This window comes from Mangifera indica, chromosome 11 (genome assembly GCF_011075055.1).
Source record: "Mangifera indica cultivar Alphonso chromosome 11, CATAS_Mindica_2.1, whole genome shotgun sequence".
Lineage (NCBI taxonomy): Eukaryota > Viridiplantae > Streptophyta > Magnoliopsida > Sapindales > Anacardiaceae > Mangifera > Mangifera indica.
Genome location: NC_058147.1, coordinates 2741636 through 2760329, shown reverse-complemented (window position 1 = coordinate 2760329; position 18694 = coordinate 2741636). Strand labels below are relative to the sequence as shown.

The 18694-nt window shown below is 32.9% G+C and overlaps 2 protein-coding genes and 1 pseudogene across 2 annotated transcripts; 1 reads left to right on the top strand and 2 right to left on the bottom strand.

The window, feature by feature from the left end:
* The first annotated feature begins 751 nt into the window (after positions 1–751).
* On the top strand, positions 752–2937 carry LOC123229430 (patatin-like protein 2). Its single transcript, XM_044655233.1, has 7 exons — positions 752–1032; positions 1149–1330; positions 1463–1649; positions 1783–1944; positions 2045–2347; positions 2432–2604; positions 2704–2937. Exons 1-7 carry the CDS (start codon positions 901–903, stop codon positions 2837–2839), a joined length of 1275 nt encoding a protein of 424 aa, XP_044511168.1. The 5' UTR covers positions 752–900; the 3' UTR covers positions 2840–2937.
* Positions 2938–3630: 693 nt separating this feature from the next.
* Positions 3631–7898, bottom strand: LOC123229432 (annotated as a pseudogene).
* Positions 7899–9274: 1376 nt separating this feature from the next.
* On the bottom strand, positions 9275–11733 carry LOC123229093 (patatin-like protein 2). Its single transcript, XM_044654672.1, has 7 exons — positions 11475–11733; positions 11069–11250; positions 10780–10969; positions 10487–10648; positions 10075–10377; positions 9787–9962; positions 9275–9700 (listed from the first exon to the last, which is right to left on the bottom strand). Exons 1-7 carry the CDS (start codon positions 11604–11606, stop codon positions 9637–9639), a joined length of 1209 nt encoding a protein of 402 aa, XP_044510607.1. The 5' UTR covers positions 11607–11733; the 3' UTR covers positions 9275–9636.
* Positions 11734–18694: the final 6961 nt, after the last annotated feature.

Below are 18694 nucleotides of genomic sequence, written 5' to 3'. Positions count from 1 at the left end.
ATAAAGAGTGTCTGACTAATTAGCAACGCACTAATTAAGATTATTGTAAACCACAAATAAAAGAAATCTAGTTACGTGTAAGGTACATGAATTGGTAATACCTGTTTAAAACGTGTTAATTAAAAAAACATTTGATTAATCTGTAGTTGGCAGCAAATTAAGGATGTCAATCCAAACAAACAAAAGAAAGTTTCAGGCGCTGATTATGATGCATGGACGACGAAGACGATGCCAAGTTTGGAATTTGGAAAGGTAGGGGCTGCCTTCAAATAAACACGCGCTAATAAAATCAAGGGCTAATGATTATTTTTAAGATAATTAATATTATTATATGTGGTCAAATAATTTTGAAATTTGACCTTACCAGTTTTACCGAATGTTAGGAGAGCTGCCTTAAAGTTTGGCGTGTATGAAAGAATTCGAACTTTGAATTCAATTAAATATTGTAATCGAGCAAGGGCGATTTCGAGTTTTTTTTTTTATATGTGAAAACGATTTGTGCCGGAATTTATTTGGTCACAGTATGAAAAATGAAATCTCTTTAAGTTCAGTTTATGATACTGCAGTTTCTCTGCAGCCCCAGAGATTGGACCTATGAATATTCAACTGTTAACTTGTTGACCCGCAGACCGCAGTCCGCCCATGGCAACTCCAAGAATGTTTATTTGGTCAAAGTTAGACCAGACTAATCTTTTTAAAATTATGAGAAATCAAAACTTTAAAGAAACATGACTAGTCTATAAATTCCATGCATCACCTGCATTCCTCATCATCAGTCTGCAGATTAAAATCTTCTATACTCCATCTATTAATCAAGTATTTTTCTCTTTCAAGGCTAAAACTTCTCTAATCGATCCCTTTGTTTGTTCTTTTCTGCATTAGATACGTTAGTAATTTCCCATGGAAACTCCAAAATCACCCCTTCAGCCTCCAACTTATGGAAATTTAATCACTGTTCTCAGCATTGATGGAGGTGGAATTAGAGGGATTATCCCCGCCACTATCCTTGCCTTCTTAGAGTCCGAGCTTCAGGTAAAATATGCTATAGCTGATAATCAGGAATCAAAGTCTGACAGTAAATATTTATTATTTATAACTCGCCTGTATATTTTTTTACTACTAACTAGAAACCTTTTTGTTATAAACAGAAACTGGATGGTGAGGAAGCAAGACTAGCGGACTACTTTGATGTGATTGCCGGAACTAGCACAGGTGGCCTTGTCACCGCCATGCTAACAACCCCGAATGAACAAAATCGCCCTTTGTTTGCTGCCAAAGATATCAAGGACTTCTATCTAAATCATTGCCCTAAAATCTTCCCCCAAAAGAGGTATCAACTGTAACATAATCAACGAAAAAAGAAAGGAGTTGATGCTGGGTCATCGATCGTTTGTATATCATGCATATTTTCTCATCATACATAATTACTAACAAGGTATATACTATTCTTGTTACACAACAGTTGTCCCTTCGCTAATGCTACAAAACTGCTCAAAACGCTTACTGGTCCAAAATATGATGGTAAATATCTACATCGCCTTGTGAAGGAGAAATTAGGAGATAAAAGATTGCACCAGACGTTGACAAATGTTGTTATTCCTACTTTTGACATCAAGAAACTCCAACCAACAATCTTTTCCAGCTATGAGGTTCATATAATTTAAATAAAAATGACCATATTTTAACGCCGCCACAGTGTTTTGTGAAGAAAGAATAGAAAAAAAAAAATAAATCAAACTTCGACATCAATTCTAATGCTCTACACATGTTTCTGTGTTTTAGGTAAAGAAAAGCCCAAGCATAGATGCTTTACTTTCTGATATTTGCATTGCCACTTCCGCCGCTCCAACTTATCTTCCAGCCCATCATTTTGAAACCCATGACCGGGAAGGAAATGTAAGACAATTCGATCTCATCGATGGTGGTGTAGCGGCTAATAATCCTGTAAGATAGCTTCAATATTTAGACTCGAAAATTTTTAATATGTACTCAAAGTTGCAAGAAATCTTAGGCATTAATATATTGTTATTTACTTTTTCTGCAGACTTTAGTTGCTATAAGCGAAGTGACCAAAGAAATCACTCGAGGGAGTTCTGATTTCTTTCCTATAAAGCCAATGGACTATGCTCGGTTTTTGGTGATATCATTAGGCACTGGTTCACCAAAGACTGAAGAGAAGTACGACGCTCGTAAAGCAGCAAAGTGGGGTTTGTTGGGATGGTTGAGCAGTGAAAATTCGATTCCGTTGACTGATGTGTTTATGCAATCTAGTAGCGACATGATAGATTTTCACATCTCGACTGTTTTTCAAGCCCTTCATTCTGAAGAAAATTATCTTCGAATTCAGGTGTATATCCATGTTCATGGTGTTAATAAACATAAAATTATGCTGTCTGTTATCTCTAATCAATGTGTTGATTAAAATATCCAGGATGATACCTTAACTGGAGATGAGTCTTCTGTGGACATTGCCACCAAAAGGAACTTGGAGAATCTAGTAGGAATCGGTGAAAGACTACTGAAGAAACCAGTTACAACGGTGAATTTTGAGACTGGAGTCTGTGAGCCTCGTCATAAGGGTACAAATGAGGAGGCTCTCATAAGGTACATGACATCTCTACCATATTTTTGTCACGACACAGTTAAACCCAAAATCATTTCTAATTTATATATATATAAAATATATAAAATTTATTTATGCAGATTTGCAGAAATTCTTTCCAAAGAGAAGCGAACTCGAGACCTGAGATCACCGCACGGAAGGATTGCCAATAAAGTGAATGTTGTAAATTTACTTTTACCAAAATTAGGAGAAACAATTTATCACAGTAATACATAATATTGTAATTCAAGAAATTCATAAAATTTATATTTACATAACAATGCAAAATACTATGTATGTCTTAATATGCATCAATTCAAAATGAAACTTATATATATATAAACATTGTTCTTGAATTTTATTAATCCTAATTTTTACCTTACTTTTATTCCCATAAAATTAGAACTTGTAATTATTACAGATTAATTAAATAGACATACCTGACTCCATTGATAATTTGATATAAGACTTTAGCTTGATTTTGGTGTGATTGTTAAAAAACCCAAACTAGGTTTTTCTTTCTTTCTCCCATAGTCTATTTTATACATCTCTGATAGTAAATAAAATAAAAATGCGTTATTAGGTAAAGAGAAGACCAATCTTCTATAGGTATTATAAAAACATCAATTACACCCATATCAAAGTGTATTATACTTCATAAATCCTTTAAATTTGATTAATAACAGTTTAGCCCGTAATTTATTATTATACTTATATTTTATGTTAATTACATATGGACCACATTAATGGAAATATTCTTACAAATGTAATTAATTGCAGTTAACTAGTTGGTTGTTTATCAAATTCCCAATGTATCTTTGATCTTTGTCTTTATTGTCAATTTTATTTCATTAGGGCGAAAACGAGTCAGTTAGGGCAATAAAATGCAAGTTGTTTCTCTGGTCTCGCATCATTCTTGAGCAACTAACAGAGAGATCATAATCTAAAGCAAGGACTAATATATGTAATTTTTCCAAATAAACTTACTAAATAAAAATGAATCAAACGGAGGGATATCATATGTGCATAGTTTTGCAGTAATCTACATCCACCACTTGCTACAAAACCTGACACGATATCCCACATTAATCTGGAATTTACGGCAAAGGTGCATCTGCATCCTCATTTGTAATACCAAGGAATCAATTACTAATGTTATTTAATCAATAATTTGTTGGAATTTTTAGCTTGTCAATTGGGTGATGGTGACCTAGCCTGGCGAAGCCTCTTCTCGTCGGAAAGTAGTTTCGCAAACCTGCAAGGTAAAAGGTTTCCCATCACCTCATAACTAAGAAAAACTTTAAGACAAAATTTGAAAATATTATTAGTTAATATGTATACCTTATGAGAGCCTCCTTATTGGCCTTGTCATTATTACAGGGTTCAAAGATGCCTGATTCCAGATTCACCCTGGAAACTGGTTTCTTTAACAGTTCCTCTCCAACTTTCACAAGGTCTTCCAAGTTATTCTTAGTGGCTATATCAACGGAAGATACCACCCCATTTAATTTATCCTCGTGGGTTTATTTCATTAAAAAATTTTGAACAATTAATCTTTAGTTGGAGAATAAAGTGAAAGTTGGAGAAATTAACAACTTGAATGATAAATTCGATGTCTACTGTAGCTACCTGAATCCGAAGATAGTTCTTTTCAGAGTGAAGAGCTTGGAAAACGACAGGAATATGCAAATCTACCATATCTGCACTTGCTTGTAAACACATCAACTAATGGAGTGGAACCACCACCTGTGAACCAACCCTATACATCCCATTTTGCTGCTTCTTTCGCATTGTATTTTCCTTCTTGTATTGGCGTGCCAGTTCCTAGGGATATAACTAGAAACCGTCCATAGTCAACCGGCTTTATAGGAAAGAAGTCTGGACTTCCCTTAGTAATAACCTTTGTTGCTTCACCGATAGCAACTAATGCCTACAAGTAGAAAGGCACAGGATTAATTTATTTTTATTTCAAGTGGCCGAGAAAAAGTTTACCTACTAAGTTTACATGCAGAAACTTTATATATCATGTAGTTATCTACCGGATTATTTGCAGCAACTCCACCGTCAATCAGGTTGAAGCTTCTCACTTTTCCTGCCGAGTCTTTGGTTTCAAAATAGTGTGCTGGACGGTGAGTTAGTGCTGCTGAGGTTGCTATGCATGTCTGATAATAAGGCATCTAAACTTGGGTTCTGTTTATTCCACGAAAATGATCTGGTTAATAATGGGAAACAGTAAATTTGAAATCTCTCATCGCTTTCTTCTATATGGAATACCCAAATCTTGGTTATAGGTGAAACTTAAGGGGGTTATAGAAATCTTGCGCACATATGGGGGTTAAGTGGAAATTTTTCCTTTTATTTACTAATAAAGTCAGTAGACTTTTCTTCTTCAACAAGAAGAAAAGAAATAGAGACGCAGACGGGAGAAAAGAGAGAAAGAAAGGGGAAGAAGGGAAGAAAGAAAAGAAAAGAAAGAAAGAGAAGGAAAGGGAAAGGAAGAGAAAAGGAATTTATAGGAAAAAAGAATAAGGTGAAGAAGAAGGAGAAATAACAAGAGATTTCAACACCAGCTTGAAGACAACCCAAATCAATAAGTGTGAATAGACTTTTCTTTCTTTATAATTTTTGGGTATAAATTACATTTATAATCTTGTGAAATTTTGTGGTATTTATTGTAAATCTTTGAAAAATAGTGGCATGGATTGATGAAAATCTCTCAAAAAAAAAAAAAAAAAAAAAAAATATATATATATATATATATATATATATATATATATATATATATATATATATATAGTTTCCTTTATGCATGTTATAGATTTAGATAATGGGTAATTATAAAGTAAAAGTTATATTATTATGTGGATTCAGAATGCTTAATTAAGTTATCTTTAAAACTGGCCAAGTGAAATTTTGGAACTTGATTAAATGGATGCTTTGTATTGTGGTTGAGTTGGAAGTGTTTAGTTGAACTTATGTGAGTTGGAAGTGTTTAGTTCAGCTTCATGTGTGATTTACATTTGCCGATGAGTATTGTCCAAAAAGGTCATAATATCAAATCATTTTATTATATATATATATGGTGATAAGATTGGTTATTACTTATTATGCAATAAATGTTCTGTCTGTGCAATATTTATGTTAGGTACAATAAATTTAGGTGCTCTGCTTGTGCAATATTTATACAGGTATGACAAAATTTAGTGCTCTGCTTGTGTTTTATTTCATGTCAAGTATGACAGATTTGAGTGCTCTAATCGTGAGAGATTATACCGGGTATGACAATTGTTTTCCTCTTGCTCTGCCTAGGTGGAGACACCCCTTGGGTATGACAGATTTCCTTTTATATGATATTTTGATGTATATTTTTATATTGAAATGGTGTGATATCTTTATATTTTAAAATCTTGATATGTAAAGAAACCTATAAGATAAAAATAGTATTGTCATTGAGTTGGAAGCGAAAATTCATGAATGATTGATACGTTCCTATGAGATAAAGGTAATATTGTTAATATCATTCTTGTGACGATCAACTTGTGTGAGGTTATTGTATGATGAATATTTCAAGTTAATGTACATGAGAAACATGTGGTCGTAAGCATAATTAGCATGGCGTTGGATTAATGTATGGTATGTCATTGTTGAATTGTTAATCTCCCCTTAAAAACTTAAAGATTTGTGTGTGTGGCTGATATTATAGCATAATATTATTTGTTTGATATACATTAAATATTCTCAAAGATTTAAATTTTCTACTCATTGAACTTTTAGCTCACCCTTATAAATATTTACTTCCAGGACATCCTCTAGATCGTGTTGGATAGTGTTTCATTGGGTTGCGCCACGTTGTAGCATCCTTAGTGGGTGTCCTCATTTGCACACATCTATATAGACTTTTTGTTGTTTTTTTTTTTTTTTTTTTTGATAAACTTATGAAATGTTGAAGGGCCGAAGGCCTAATTAAACTATTCTCATGATTTTTTGAAATGAGTGAAGATGTAAATTTTTGTTATCTATATGATAAGGCCGGAGGCCTGATTACAGGTTTATTTTACGATTTCTTGACTTTAATCAATATGTATTTTGACATGTATTCATATAAAGGTCGGAGACCTATAGATGATATTATATTATATGCTAGGATATGGTGTAGAAAAGTTTTTCAAATAGAAATACATAATGCATTTCGCCCTTCTAAGCCTATAATGGTATTATCAGAGATTATAGCATTAGTGAGTCATGATGGGTTCTGTCATTATATCTATATCGATATATATATATATATATATATAAACTTGGGTTCTGTTTTGACTGCTGAAGCAACATTGTAAACACTCATAAAGGATGGAATATTGAAGATCTCATAAGGAAATTAAGATGAACCTCGTAGCTGGAAAAGATGGTCTGCTGGAGTAGCTTGATGTCAAAAGTAGGGATCACAACATTTGTCAACGTCTGGTAAAGTCTTGTATTTCCTAGTTTCTCTTTAACAATTTTATGAAGATACTTCCCATCGTATTTTGGTCCTACGAGAGCTTTGATGACCCTCCAGATGATTGCTAATAATGGAATACTGTTGTTTACAGAGAAAAGAAAGGGGAAAAAAAAAACATGTGGTTAACCGAGAAATCTTAGACCCAATACTCAGAGTCCCAACAGAACAACAAAATTAATTAATGTTACCTTGGTCGGGGAAAGATTTTGGGACACTCATTTAAGTAGAAGTCCTTGGTATCTTTGGCCGCAAAAAGGGGTCGGTTTTTTACATTGGGAGTTGTCAGCATGGCAGTCAGGAGACCACTGTGCTTGTCCCTTCAATCAAATCAAAATAATCCGCGATTCTTGCATCCTCACCATCAAGCTTCTGCAAGCGTGATTAATTAATCAAATTAGTGCGGTAAAGCTAACCTTCAATTTAAATTACTTGAAACAAAGACAGTAGATAATTATCATAGTAGACACGCCTTCTGTGCTCTATTTCAAAGTCATAGTTTCACACTAACATAAAGGTAAAAATTTGCACATTCTACCTGAAGTTGAGACTCAAGGAAAGCGAGGATGATTCCTGGGATAACTCCTCTTATTCCACCCCCGTCAATGCTAAGAACAGTTATTAGGTTTCCATAAGTTGGAGGATTGAGGGCTGCCTTTGTTTTTTCCATGAGAAATCAATTGAAATCAAGGTATAAATCACACAGAGACGAGAGGAGAAAGTGCTTTTGAGAGACTTAGGAGAAACGATTGAGGTACAAGTCTTTAAGAGCCTCGGAGAGAATGAGCTTGATATCGATTAACTAAACAAAAATAAACAAGAAAACAATGGTTTGATTGCATGAAATTCTCAATGAAATTCAAATATGAATTTTGTTGAAGAATTGATTAATTGATGAATAAATGAAAATTACATAGATTCATACCCTTTATATAGATTTATTTTACCAAATTAGATTAGGATAAGTTAAACATAAACATATAAGGAAAACTATTTAAGAAATCTTTATTAATTCTAAATTTTAGGAAAGATTCTAAAGAACAATTTTAATAGATTTAGCAAAAATTAAGTTTTCCTAAAATATAGATACCTAAAACTATTTATTTCCTAAACTAAAAGACACACTTAGTAATCAAAACTCCATAAAAATAAAAAATTGACTTTAAATAGAAGAGTTAAAAAAAAAAAAAAGGAAATTTGAATTTTAGTTCTAGCTAAAAAAATTCATCTTACATGGTTTAGAAACTCCATATGCGCACTCCACGTCATCATGTCATATCATCATGCCATGTCACACATGCCACTTTGCCATATCAGATCACATCATCATGCCATGTATGTCATGTTATGCACATCATCCACCTGTATGTTGTCCACATCATCCACCTATTCCCCTATTCTTGAGTTTTCAATGTCATAAATATTTTCCACGTTCTATCATCCTCTTTTCATGGTTTTCAGTTATTGCAACCCCCAACCCCCATCACCATTGAATAAATCTTCCTTGGTGTAGGACTTTGTCAAATCAGAGTATGTTAAAAGTCTTTGAGATTCCCATATTTTCAAATAAATCTACCATGAGGCATAACCATACAGAGAGCAGGTAACAATCACAATCTGTATTGACCTGTGAATCTTATGGTGATAACACCAGTCAACATCAAATAATCAAATAGTCCCGAATATGAAAGCTTTTTGTTTCACTCAAAATTATTAATTGCTGGCTTTTAATTCATCAAATTCAATTTCGTTCAGCTGAATGCCCCTTTTTTTAACTTTCTGTAATGGCATAATATTACCCTTTTAAGAAGGCATTGAAACGTGATTTTGCTTTAAATATTAAACAATTGTATAATTTGTAAAATGATTAATTAGTTGAGCTATTTTAAACAATTACAATTATTTATCCTTTAAAATGATTTGTCAAATCAGAAAGCTCATATAAAAGGGATCCAAATTTATACATGTTTATCATATCACTGAACATTATGCTTATGGGTACTTTGTATGCTCATATGAAGCAAAGAATTGGTCAACTACAGAAATTAAGCCTTTCGTAATCTCTGACCAGTCTTCCCAATGTATCTTAAAGGGAATAGGAGTCAGTTGGGTCAATAAAATGCAAACTGTTGACCTGGTCTCGCATCATTCCTGACCAGAGAGATCGTAATCTAAACTGAGTAGTAATATATGCGATTTTTCCAAATATAATGACTAATTAAAAATCATACAAACGGAGGGATATATACACAGTTTTGCAGTATTCTACGTCCACCCCTCTTGCTATACAAACCTTACACGATATCCCACATTAATTTGGGATTTATTTAAACAGTTTGCTTGAATAACATATAATTAACTGTGGAGCTTCTTCCGCATCCTTATTGTAACACAAAGAAATCATCAAATAATTAACTGTGGAGCTTCTTCTGCATCCTTATTGTAACACAAAGAAATCAACAAATAATTAACTGTGATGGTGCATTTGCATCCTTATTTGTAACACCAAGAAATCAATTTCTGATGTATCTTGAGCCTGTCAATTGGGTGATGGTGACCTAGTCTCGCGAAGCCTCTTCTCGTCGGAAAGTAGTTTCGCAAACCTTCAAGGTAAAAGATTTCCAATCACATAATGACTAAGACAAAACTTAAGACAAAATTTGAAGATATGATTAGATAATTTTTATACCTTATGAGAGCCTCCTCATTGGTCTCGTCATTATTCAAGGGTTGAAAGATGCCTGATTCCAAATTCACCCTTGAAACGGGTGCCTTTAACAGTTTTTCTCCAACTTTGACAAGGTCTTGCAAGTTATTCTTTGTGGCTTTATCAACGGAAGATACCACCCCATTTAATTTATCATCCTGGGTATTTTTCATTCACAAATTTTGAATAATCGATCTTTAGTTATGGAATATTGTGAAAGTTAGATAAATTAATAACTTGAATGATAAATTCTATGTATGCTGCAGCTACCTGAATTCGAAGATAGTTCTTCTCTGAGTGAAGAGCTTGGAAAACCACAGAAATGTGCAAATCTACCATATCTGCACTTGCTTGAGTAAATACATCAACTAATGGAGTGGAACCATCACTTGTTAACCAACCCAGTACACCCCACTTTGCTGCTTCTTCCGCCGTGTATTTTCCTTCTTCTTTTGACGAGCCAGTTCCTAGGGATATAACTAGAAACCGTCCATAGTCCATTGGCTTTATAGGAAAGAAGTCAGGACTTCCCCTAGTAACTACCTTTGTTACTTCACCGATAGCAACCAATGCCTGCAAGTAGAAACGAACAAGATTAGTTGACTTTTAATATTTCAGATGCCCGAGAAAAAAGATTAATTGCTATGTTTATATGCAGAAAGTGTATCATGTAGATATGTACCGGGTTATTTGCGGCAACGCCACCGTCAATCAGGTTAAAGCTTCTCACTTTTCCTGCCGAGTCTTTGGTTTCAAAATAGTGTGCAGGAAGATAAGTCGGTGCTGCTGAGGTTGCTATGCATATGTCTGACAATAAGGCATCTAAGCTTTGATTCTGTTTCACCTATTCCACGAGAAACACATGTTCATTTTTTGGAAAAAGTATAGTTTTGACCGCTGAAGCAACATTATACACATTCATTGAACGTGAATATAAAGGATGAAATATTGAAGATCTCATAAGGAAAAATGAACCTCGTAGCTGGAAAAGATGGTCGGTTGGAGTCGATTGATGTCAAAAGTAGGGATCACAACATTTGTTAACGTCTGGTGAAGCCTTGTATTTCCTAGTTTTTCTTTAACCAGCCTATGAAGATACTTTCCATCGTATTTCGGTCCTGCGAGAGCTTTGATGACCTTCGTTGCGTTTGTAAATAATGGAAAACTGTTGTTTGCACAAACAAGAAAGGAAAAAAAATGGCATGTGGTTAAACATGAAACCTTGAACCCGATGCTCACAGAAGGACAACAAAATTAATGTTACCTCGGTTGGGGAAAGATTTTGGGACACTCATTCAAGTAGAAGTCCCTGATATCTTTGGCCGCAAAAAGGGGTCGGTTTTTTTCATTTGGAGCAGTCAGCATGGCAGTCACAAGACCGCCCGTGCTTGTCCCCGCAATCACATCAAAATAATCGGCGATTCTTGCATCCTCACCATCAAGCTTCTGCAAGCGTGATTAATTAATCAATATTAGGACGATGCAACGCACGGTTAAAATGCACAGTTAAGTATCATGGTAGACACGCCTTCCGAGATGGATATTGTTGACATGCATGAAGGCTTCATACATCAACGTGATTACGTGGATAAACTGTGCTCTATCTAGAAAGTGGTTATTAAAAGCCATAGTTGAACTCTAACATAAAGCTAATAGTTTGCACACTCTACCTGAAGTTCAGACTCAAGGAAAGCAAGGATGATTCCTGGGATAACACCTCTTATTCCACCTCCATCAATGCTAAGAACAGTAATTAGGTTTCCATAAGTTGGAGGTTCGAGGGCTGCAATTGTTTTTTCCATGAGAAATCAGATAAAATCAAGGTATAAACTACACAGAAACGAGGAGAAATTGCTTTTAAGAGACTTAGGAGAAACAATTGAGGTATAAGTTTTTGAAAGCCTTGGAGAGAATGAGCTCTATATGATGCCCTTTTGAATGCTCCATATTGGAAACCCATGCCATGTATTTATAGGCTCTTAATTCTACTCAACACAGTCAGTCAATCCTATCTTTGGATAAACGTAGTTCAAATTTGACATTCATAGTTATATTTTATAAGAAATGGGTCTGTAATTTATTCCTCTTTCATAGGAAAATTCCTGAGAAGAGCTGGCATGCTGGTTTGTATGAATATATTGCAACATGCGGGACTTGTAGTTGAGACTCTGACTTCCAGAGAATCGTAGGTTAGAATGTCGCAATTAACAACGGGCACAGCAGCTGCTGTTTTTCAATTTTTCATCATTATACATCCATCAAGTGGCTTATGTTATAGGTCTACTTTATAAAATGCAGGATCATCAAAAATCAGACAAGAAAATTAATCGTTAAGCTAATTAATGCATTAAATTTTTATTCATACAAGGCGGCACATCAAATATAAGAAAAAATCAATGATATTAAATTTAAAAATCAATTTGGATGACGCGAGAAAACTTAATATCTGAAGGTGTGAGCTCAATATGAGCCACAACGAATTTAATATTAATTCAAACTTGAATCAAAACTATAATATCTAGTTTGAATTCGTTTGAGTATGTATATAATATATTGAATGATTGTCGACAGAGTAAAAGTAATTAGTGTCATTGGTAAATGAAAAATATTATCAAATGAACAAATAAATCGATTTTGAGCCAAACTACCAGTTTAGAGCTCCAAATTAAAATCAACTTATTCAAATCAGATTATAAATTTGATCTGAGTTAAATGTGTTAAGAAGATGACATAGAGGAATTGATTGGGCTTCCCTCCTCTCGTACCATTGAAACTCTTGTACAGTGATCAATTGATGGTCATCCTATCTTTGTATTGTGTTTTCTGTCGATAAATAAATCGAACGATCGTGATTTTGTATCACACGGATTGCCTAGATTCATGTTTGTAAAAACAAATTTGCAATTCTTTATGTTTGTTTTCTCTCTTGCACAAAATCTGTGGTTCATTTTTTCTCTAGTTTTTAGGATGCACCCTGGATATGTGCCAACTAACTATGCCTGGACATAACTTCAACTAGATGAAAATTCACAAAATGGATATATTTTACTTTAAAAAACTTAGGGTTAAAAAAGCCATGTTTGTATCTTTTGTCGTTATTTATCTATATATCTTTCAGAAAGCCCTAGACGGTGGTAATTCCTAATAATTTTCAGGGAAAATGGCTATGTCCCACCCGAAGATAAAATCTAATGGGAAAAATTTAAATAATAATTAACTCATAAATAAATATTTAAATTTTTTAACTATCCCAATGTATTTTTGAATCTCAACTAAAATTTGGTAGGAAATGGTCGTTCTCCCTTAAATCACTGTTATTCTTCTGCCAGAAAGAAGAGACAAAAAATGAAACCGATGGTCAGTTTAAGTGCAAGGTTTTTCTTCTGGGCGGCTGTGCCACAAAATTCATTGTATATATCCATAGATTTTCCTTCGGGGAACCTATCTATAGATTAACCTGTCTTTTATAGAAATAAATCATCTGGCTAACCACGATGAGCTAATTGCTCACGCAGCTTACAGAACGTCAAGTACGGAAGTTAGTTAATTAATTAGTTAACCACTATGCCTGGACATAACTTCAACTAGATGAAAATTCACAAAATGGGTATATTTTACTTTTAAAAACTTAGGGTTAAAAAAGCCATGTTTTGGATCTTTTGTCGTTATTTATTCATATATCTTTCAGAAAGCCCTAGACGATTGGTAATTCCTAATAATTATTAGGGAAAATGACTATTTCCCACCCAAAGTTTAGCCTAATCTTAAATATATCACGACAAATGAAAAACTCAAACACTTACCTATGGACAAAATGTCATCTAAATTTTTAGTTAGAAACAGAGATAAAACCGTCATTTTATCCATAAACTATAAAACTTTAAAATTTATATCATTCCCTCCATATTTTAAAAACTAACACTTCAACTCATTTTCAAAATTTGAAAAATTTAAATTTCACCCTTAAGGTTTATTTCCTTCTCTGGCACCATCAGTCTAACCGATGTCCGAAGCTTTCCACTCATCTTTCAGATCCAACCACAAAGGACAACTATCCAGATGCAATGATGAAGTGTTGTTCTTCATCATGTTATCAAGATCCTTTGTCTCTTCTTATCGATCTAGATGATAAATGGTCATCCTTCGTTGGAGAAAACTTTTGCTTCTTCCTGATTGTCGATCGGGTCCCTAAGCCATCGAAGATGAAACCTAGAAAGAGGGGAAAATGAATTTTTTAAAGTTTAATCATGGGAGAGTAATTATGGGCTTTCTAAACTAAGAGAAAAATTATATAAATTTTTTAGGTTTTAGAGTTTAAAAATAAAATAATAATTTTACCCTTACCTTTAACTAAAAATTTAAATAATAATTAACTCATAAATGAATATTTAAATTTTTTATCTATCATCGATATAATTTGGAATCTCAACTAAAATTTGGTAGGAAATGGTCCTTTTCCCTTAATCACTGTTATTCTTCTGCCAGAAAGAAGAGGCAAAAAATGAAACCGATGGTCAGTTTAAGTGCAAGGTTTTTCTTCTGGGCGGCTTTGCCACAAAATTCATTGTATATATCCATAGATTTTCCTTCGGGTAACCTATCTATAGATTAACCTGTCTTTTATAGAAATAAATCATCTGGCTAACCACGATGAGCTAATTGCTCACGCAGCTTACAGAACGTCAAGTACGGAAGTTAGTTAATTAATTAATTAATTAGTTAATTAAAATTATAAATCAGTACATCTTTGATTCCTTTGGTTAATATATGGATGACGGCCATTTTTGTAAAAGGACGTGCCGTGGAACGTTTCTTTGTATAAATCTATATTTCATGATTCCATAATTTTTTCATTTTTTTAACTTTAGATGAATAAAAAATATTACTAGGAAGTGGCTAGCTGTTGTCCAATGAAACTCTTTTTTGACTTCATCTAAAAAATGCCAGTTAGAGAAGTGATTAAAATCAATAATTTGATTTGATATTTACGTAAACATCCCCTATTTAGAAGAAATGGTTTATTTGTTTGTATTCTTTTTTTTCCTTGTTTAAATTTGAATTACAAATCAATTATACGGAAACATTTTCCCTTTATCTTTCGAATGAAATCATCATTTAAAGAAAAAAAAAAAGAAAAATGTAAAAGGGTATGATTGACTATATTAGGTTATACAAACATATATTGGGAAATTCTCAAAAAACCATTTTTCTTTATACATTTTTTCAATATCAAATTGCTTTCAAAACCGTAATTTCTATTATTTTGTTTGGATAATGTTAAGTAGAATACAATTGCGTGGCAGTCCTAAGTAAATTCGTGCGTACGACACAGAAGGAACAGGTGGAGATTAGCACAATTGTCTGGCAGTTCTTCAAGTAACGTAAGCAGCCGGCTTAAACTTTTGATGCAAAGTCGAACTAGAAGATTGCTACACTTGCAATGCATCCAATTCACATGGTTATATTTCAACAATTAATTAATCTAAACAGGATTAGGGACCCTTATCTGTATGCATACATTGGCAGTGTTGTGACATATTAAATTCCCAGCTGGGGACAGATCTTATAATATAAACAGAAATTAATGAAAAGTATTTTTGAAACGCGTGCCATACTGAAAAATAATTTAGCTCGTAATGAATCTAAGCTTACTTAAAAATAATTTATTATAAAGTTTGATTTTTTCAATGTAGATAATAATTTAGAAACGTGTTGGTAAATGGTCGGATGGCTCCTGCCTTAACTATATAAAAATCAAGATATTACCCTGACGATTCACGTGCAAAATTAGGAAGATACGTGAACGTTTTACCCATGAAGAAGGGACAAAAGATGCGGAGAGCTCAAAGATTTTGTGTGGTAAAGTACTGTGAATCACATGAATCAGGCCAAACACAGCTTTAATTCTTGTAAATCATTCAATGAACAATCATATATGAACGTATTTTAAATTCACAAATTAATATATATTTATATATGTTATCATATAATTGAATATTATTTTATCTTTAATTTAAAATCTTCTAATAATATATAAAAATATGTATCCAATTATGTATTCAAAATAAATACCAACGGGTCAATCCTACTAAATCCTATCCTCAACTCAAATCAAAATCAAACAAAAATTTCTGTTATGCTTTGAGGTTTTAGATTGAGTAAATAACATTTTCTCACCTAAGGTTTGATTTAGAAAAAACACTTATTTATCTCTAGTTGACATAAATAATATTTCTCACCTAAAATTAGACTTTATTTAAAAAATTAAATGGCGTTAGGGCAAAATAGTAGTTTTGCTATATATATATTAATTTTGAAAAAAAATAAGTGTCTTACGCATCAGACTTAAACATTTTAAACATGACAATTTAAACTTTAAAAATGTTTTAAAACTCACAAATTAATCTTTAAAATCTTTTCAAACGCCTATATATTTTAAAACTACTATTATAGACTCAATAGTCTAAAATATGACATTTATATCTTTAATGTATTACATTCTATTTAATTCTTTGGGGTATGATTCTTATTTTTAAAACTATTGAGAGAATATTAAGATTTTAAATTTTCAAAAACACCTTTGAAATTTTTTGAATTTTTAGAATCCTAAAAAATTTCATTATCACCCCTAATATTTTAAAAATTACAATGTACTCTCAAATATAAGATTGCATGTCATTGACACTCCTATCTATGGAAAGAGAAGAAGAATAAGGTAAGAGTAACAAAAAAAAAAAGTAAAATAAGTAGGTTTTTATATGATTTGGATATATAAAGAGTTGTTTTTAATTTTTGTTAATTCGAGGTTTATTACATCCCTCTCCAAAAGTATTGCCCTTTGAAGAAAAAATATTATTAATTAATATCTGGAGTGTCTATTTACAAAAATTTTAAAATAAACTCATTTGAGTATTCAGAAATTGTTCTGTGAAAACTGAAACTCTAGAAGCGAACAAATAATGTATATATCATATATAAAAAAAAACTCATTTGAAAGTATTTGAGATCATGGAGTAATCATCTGAAAGATGTATATATCATACTCTTAGATACAACTATACAACTATCTAAAAATTATATCTGAAAAAAGCCATACATATGTAATATAAACCAGAGACAAACTACTTTAGCTTGGATCTATCCTTACTGACCCGACCTTACCTCATAGCTACCCCGATCACCTGTACTTACAATCATGAAAGGAAACAACGTGAGGGAATAGAACACCCAGTAAAAGAAAAGAAATTAGTAAACTATCTCTTTTTGAGGGAATAATCTGGCTCATATTTTACTATTTGGGTTACACTTTGTCCCATCTGACACCTATCTCATACTTTTTAGAAGCTGACTATATGAATTTGATATTTTTCTAGGCTGGAGCTCTCTTTCTTTCTCTTACTATACCATCTCAGAATCTGAATTGTATTATATTACGAGTATGTTCTACTGCGAGCATACATTACTGTAGATCTATGTCCTATTACGGATGTACCCTACTGTGGGCTATATAGCATAAAATGTCCTCTTATAATTCGAAGCATGCATGCATTATATCTTACTGATTTTGCTTCCATCTAAAACTAAAACTCGTGTCTGGGTCTTTTCTTTCTCTTTAGGCACATGGGGTATTACTGTGTATCCATAACCTATCAGATCATACTTTTGGGATGATCCCTAACTTTTAAGATAAGAGATGAGTGGTGTCAATAGAAGATTCAAAAAGTTAAAGAAGGTCTCAAGACAAATTTTTAAGTATCAAATGGAGTTCTCAAATTCAGATATTGAGTGCATGTTCCCTAAATAGTTAAATTGAGACACAAACTTCTTGTAGAGGCTCATAGTTCTCTTTACGCTGCCTACCCTGAGGGTGTAATGATGTATCAGGATTTAAAAAGACATTATTGGTGGTCAGACATGAAAAGGGATATAAGTGAGTTTGTTACTAGATGTCTTACCTGTCAGCAGATAAAGACTGAACATCAAAGACCGAACACTAGAGACCTTTAAGGTTGCTTCAACTTTTGCCTATTCCAGAATGGAAATAGGAGCATATCTCTTTAGATTTCATCAATAGGCTCCCCAGAGTTTAGAATGGATGTAATGTTATTTGAGTGATTATTGATAGATTAACCAAGTCAGCTTATTTCCTATCCATCAAAGATAATACTACCACAGATCAACTGGGGAGATTATATGTTACGAACATTGTTGGATTACATGGGGTACCCAGGACTATAGTATCTGATTGTGATATGAGATTTGTATTAGCTTTCTAGAAGAGTCTTTAGAGATCCTTAGGTACTAATTTGGCGTTTAGTACAACCTATCATTCTAAAAAATGTTGTCTTCCGAAGGAAAAATATTACTAATTAATATCTGGAGCGTCTATTTACAAAAACTTTAAAATAAACTCATTTGAGTGTTCAAAAATTGTTTTATGAAAACTAAAACTTTGGAAGCAAACAAAAGATGTATATATCACGTATAAAAAAACTCATCTGAAAGCATCTGAGATCATGAAGTAATCATGTACATACCCCTAAATATAACATAAAGTAGAGATAAACTGCTTCAGCCTGAATCTATCCTCGCTGACCCGACCTTGCCTCATAACTACTCTGATCACCTGTACCTACAATCATAAAAGGAAATGAAGTGAAGGAATAGAAAACCCAGTAAAGGAAAGAAATAAGTAAACTATCTCACTTTAAAGGAATAATCTGGCTTATCTTTCACTATTTGGGTCACACTTTATCCCATATGATGTCTATCTGATACTTTTTGGAAGCTGACTATAGGGATTCGATACTTTTCTAGCTCGAGCTCTCTTTCTTTCTCTCACTACACCATCTCAGAATTTGAATTGTGTTCTACTACGAGCATGCTCTAT

What these genes read in the sequence shown, in the direction of transcription:
- LOC123229093 (XM_044654672.1), bottom strand. Translation starts at nt 11,606, where the DNA reads ATGGAAAAAACAATTGCAGCCCTCGAACCTCCAACTTATGGAAACCTA. An exon ending in CCATCTTTTCCAGCTACGAG is followed by an intron (nt 10,649 to 10,779) that starts GTTCATTTTTCC and finishes CTCGTGGAATAG; the next exon opens with GTGAAACAGAATCAAAGCTT. An exon ending in GCGTTGCCGCAAATAACCCG is followed by an intron (nt 10,378 to 10,486) that starts GTACATATCTAC and finishes TTCTACTTGCAG; the next exon opens with GCATTGGTTGCTATCGGTGA.
- LOC123229430 (XM_044655233.1), top strand. Translation starts at nt 901, where the DNA reads ATGGAAACTCCAAAATCACCCCTTCAGCCTCCAACTTATGGAAATTTA. An exon ending in CAATCTTTTCCAGCTATGAG is followed by an intron (nt 1,650 to 1,782) that starts GTTCATATAATT and finishes TCTGTGTTTTAG; the next exon opens with GTAAAGAAAAGCCCAAGCAT. An exon ending in AATGAGGAGGCTCTCATAAG is followed by an intron (nt 2,605 to 2,703) that starts GTACATGACATC and finishes TTATTTATGCAG; the next exon opens with ATTTGCAGAAATTCTTTCCA.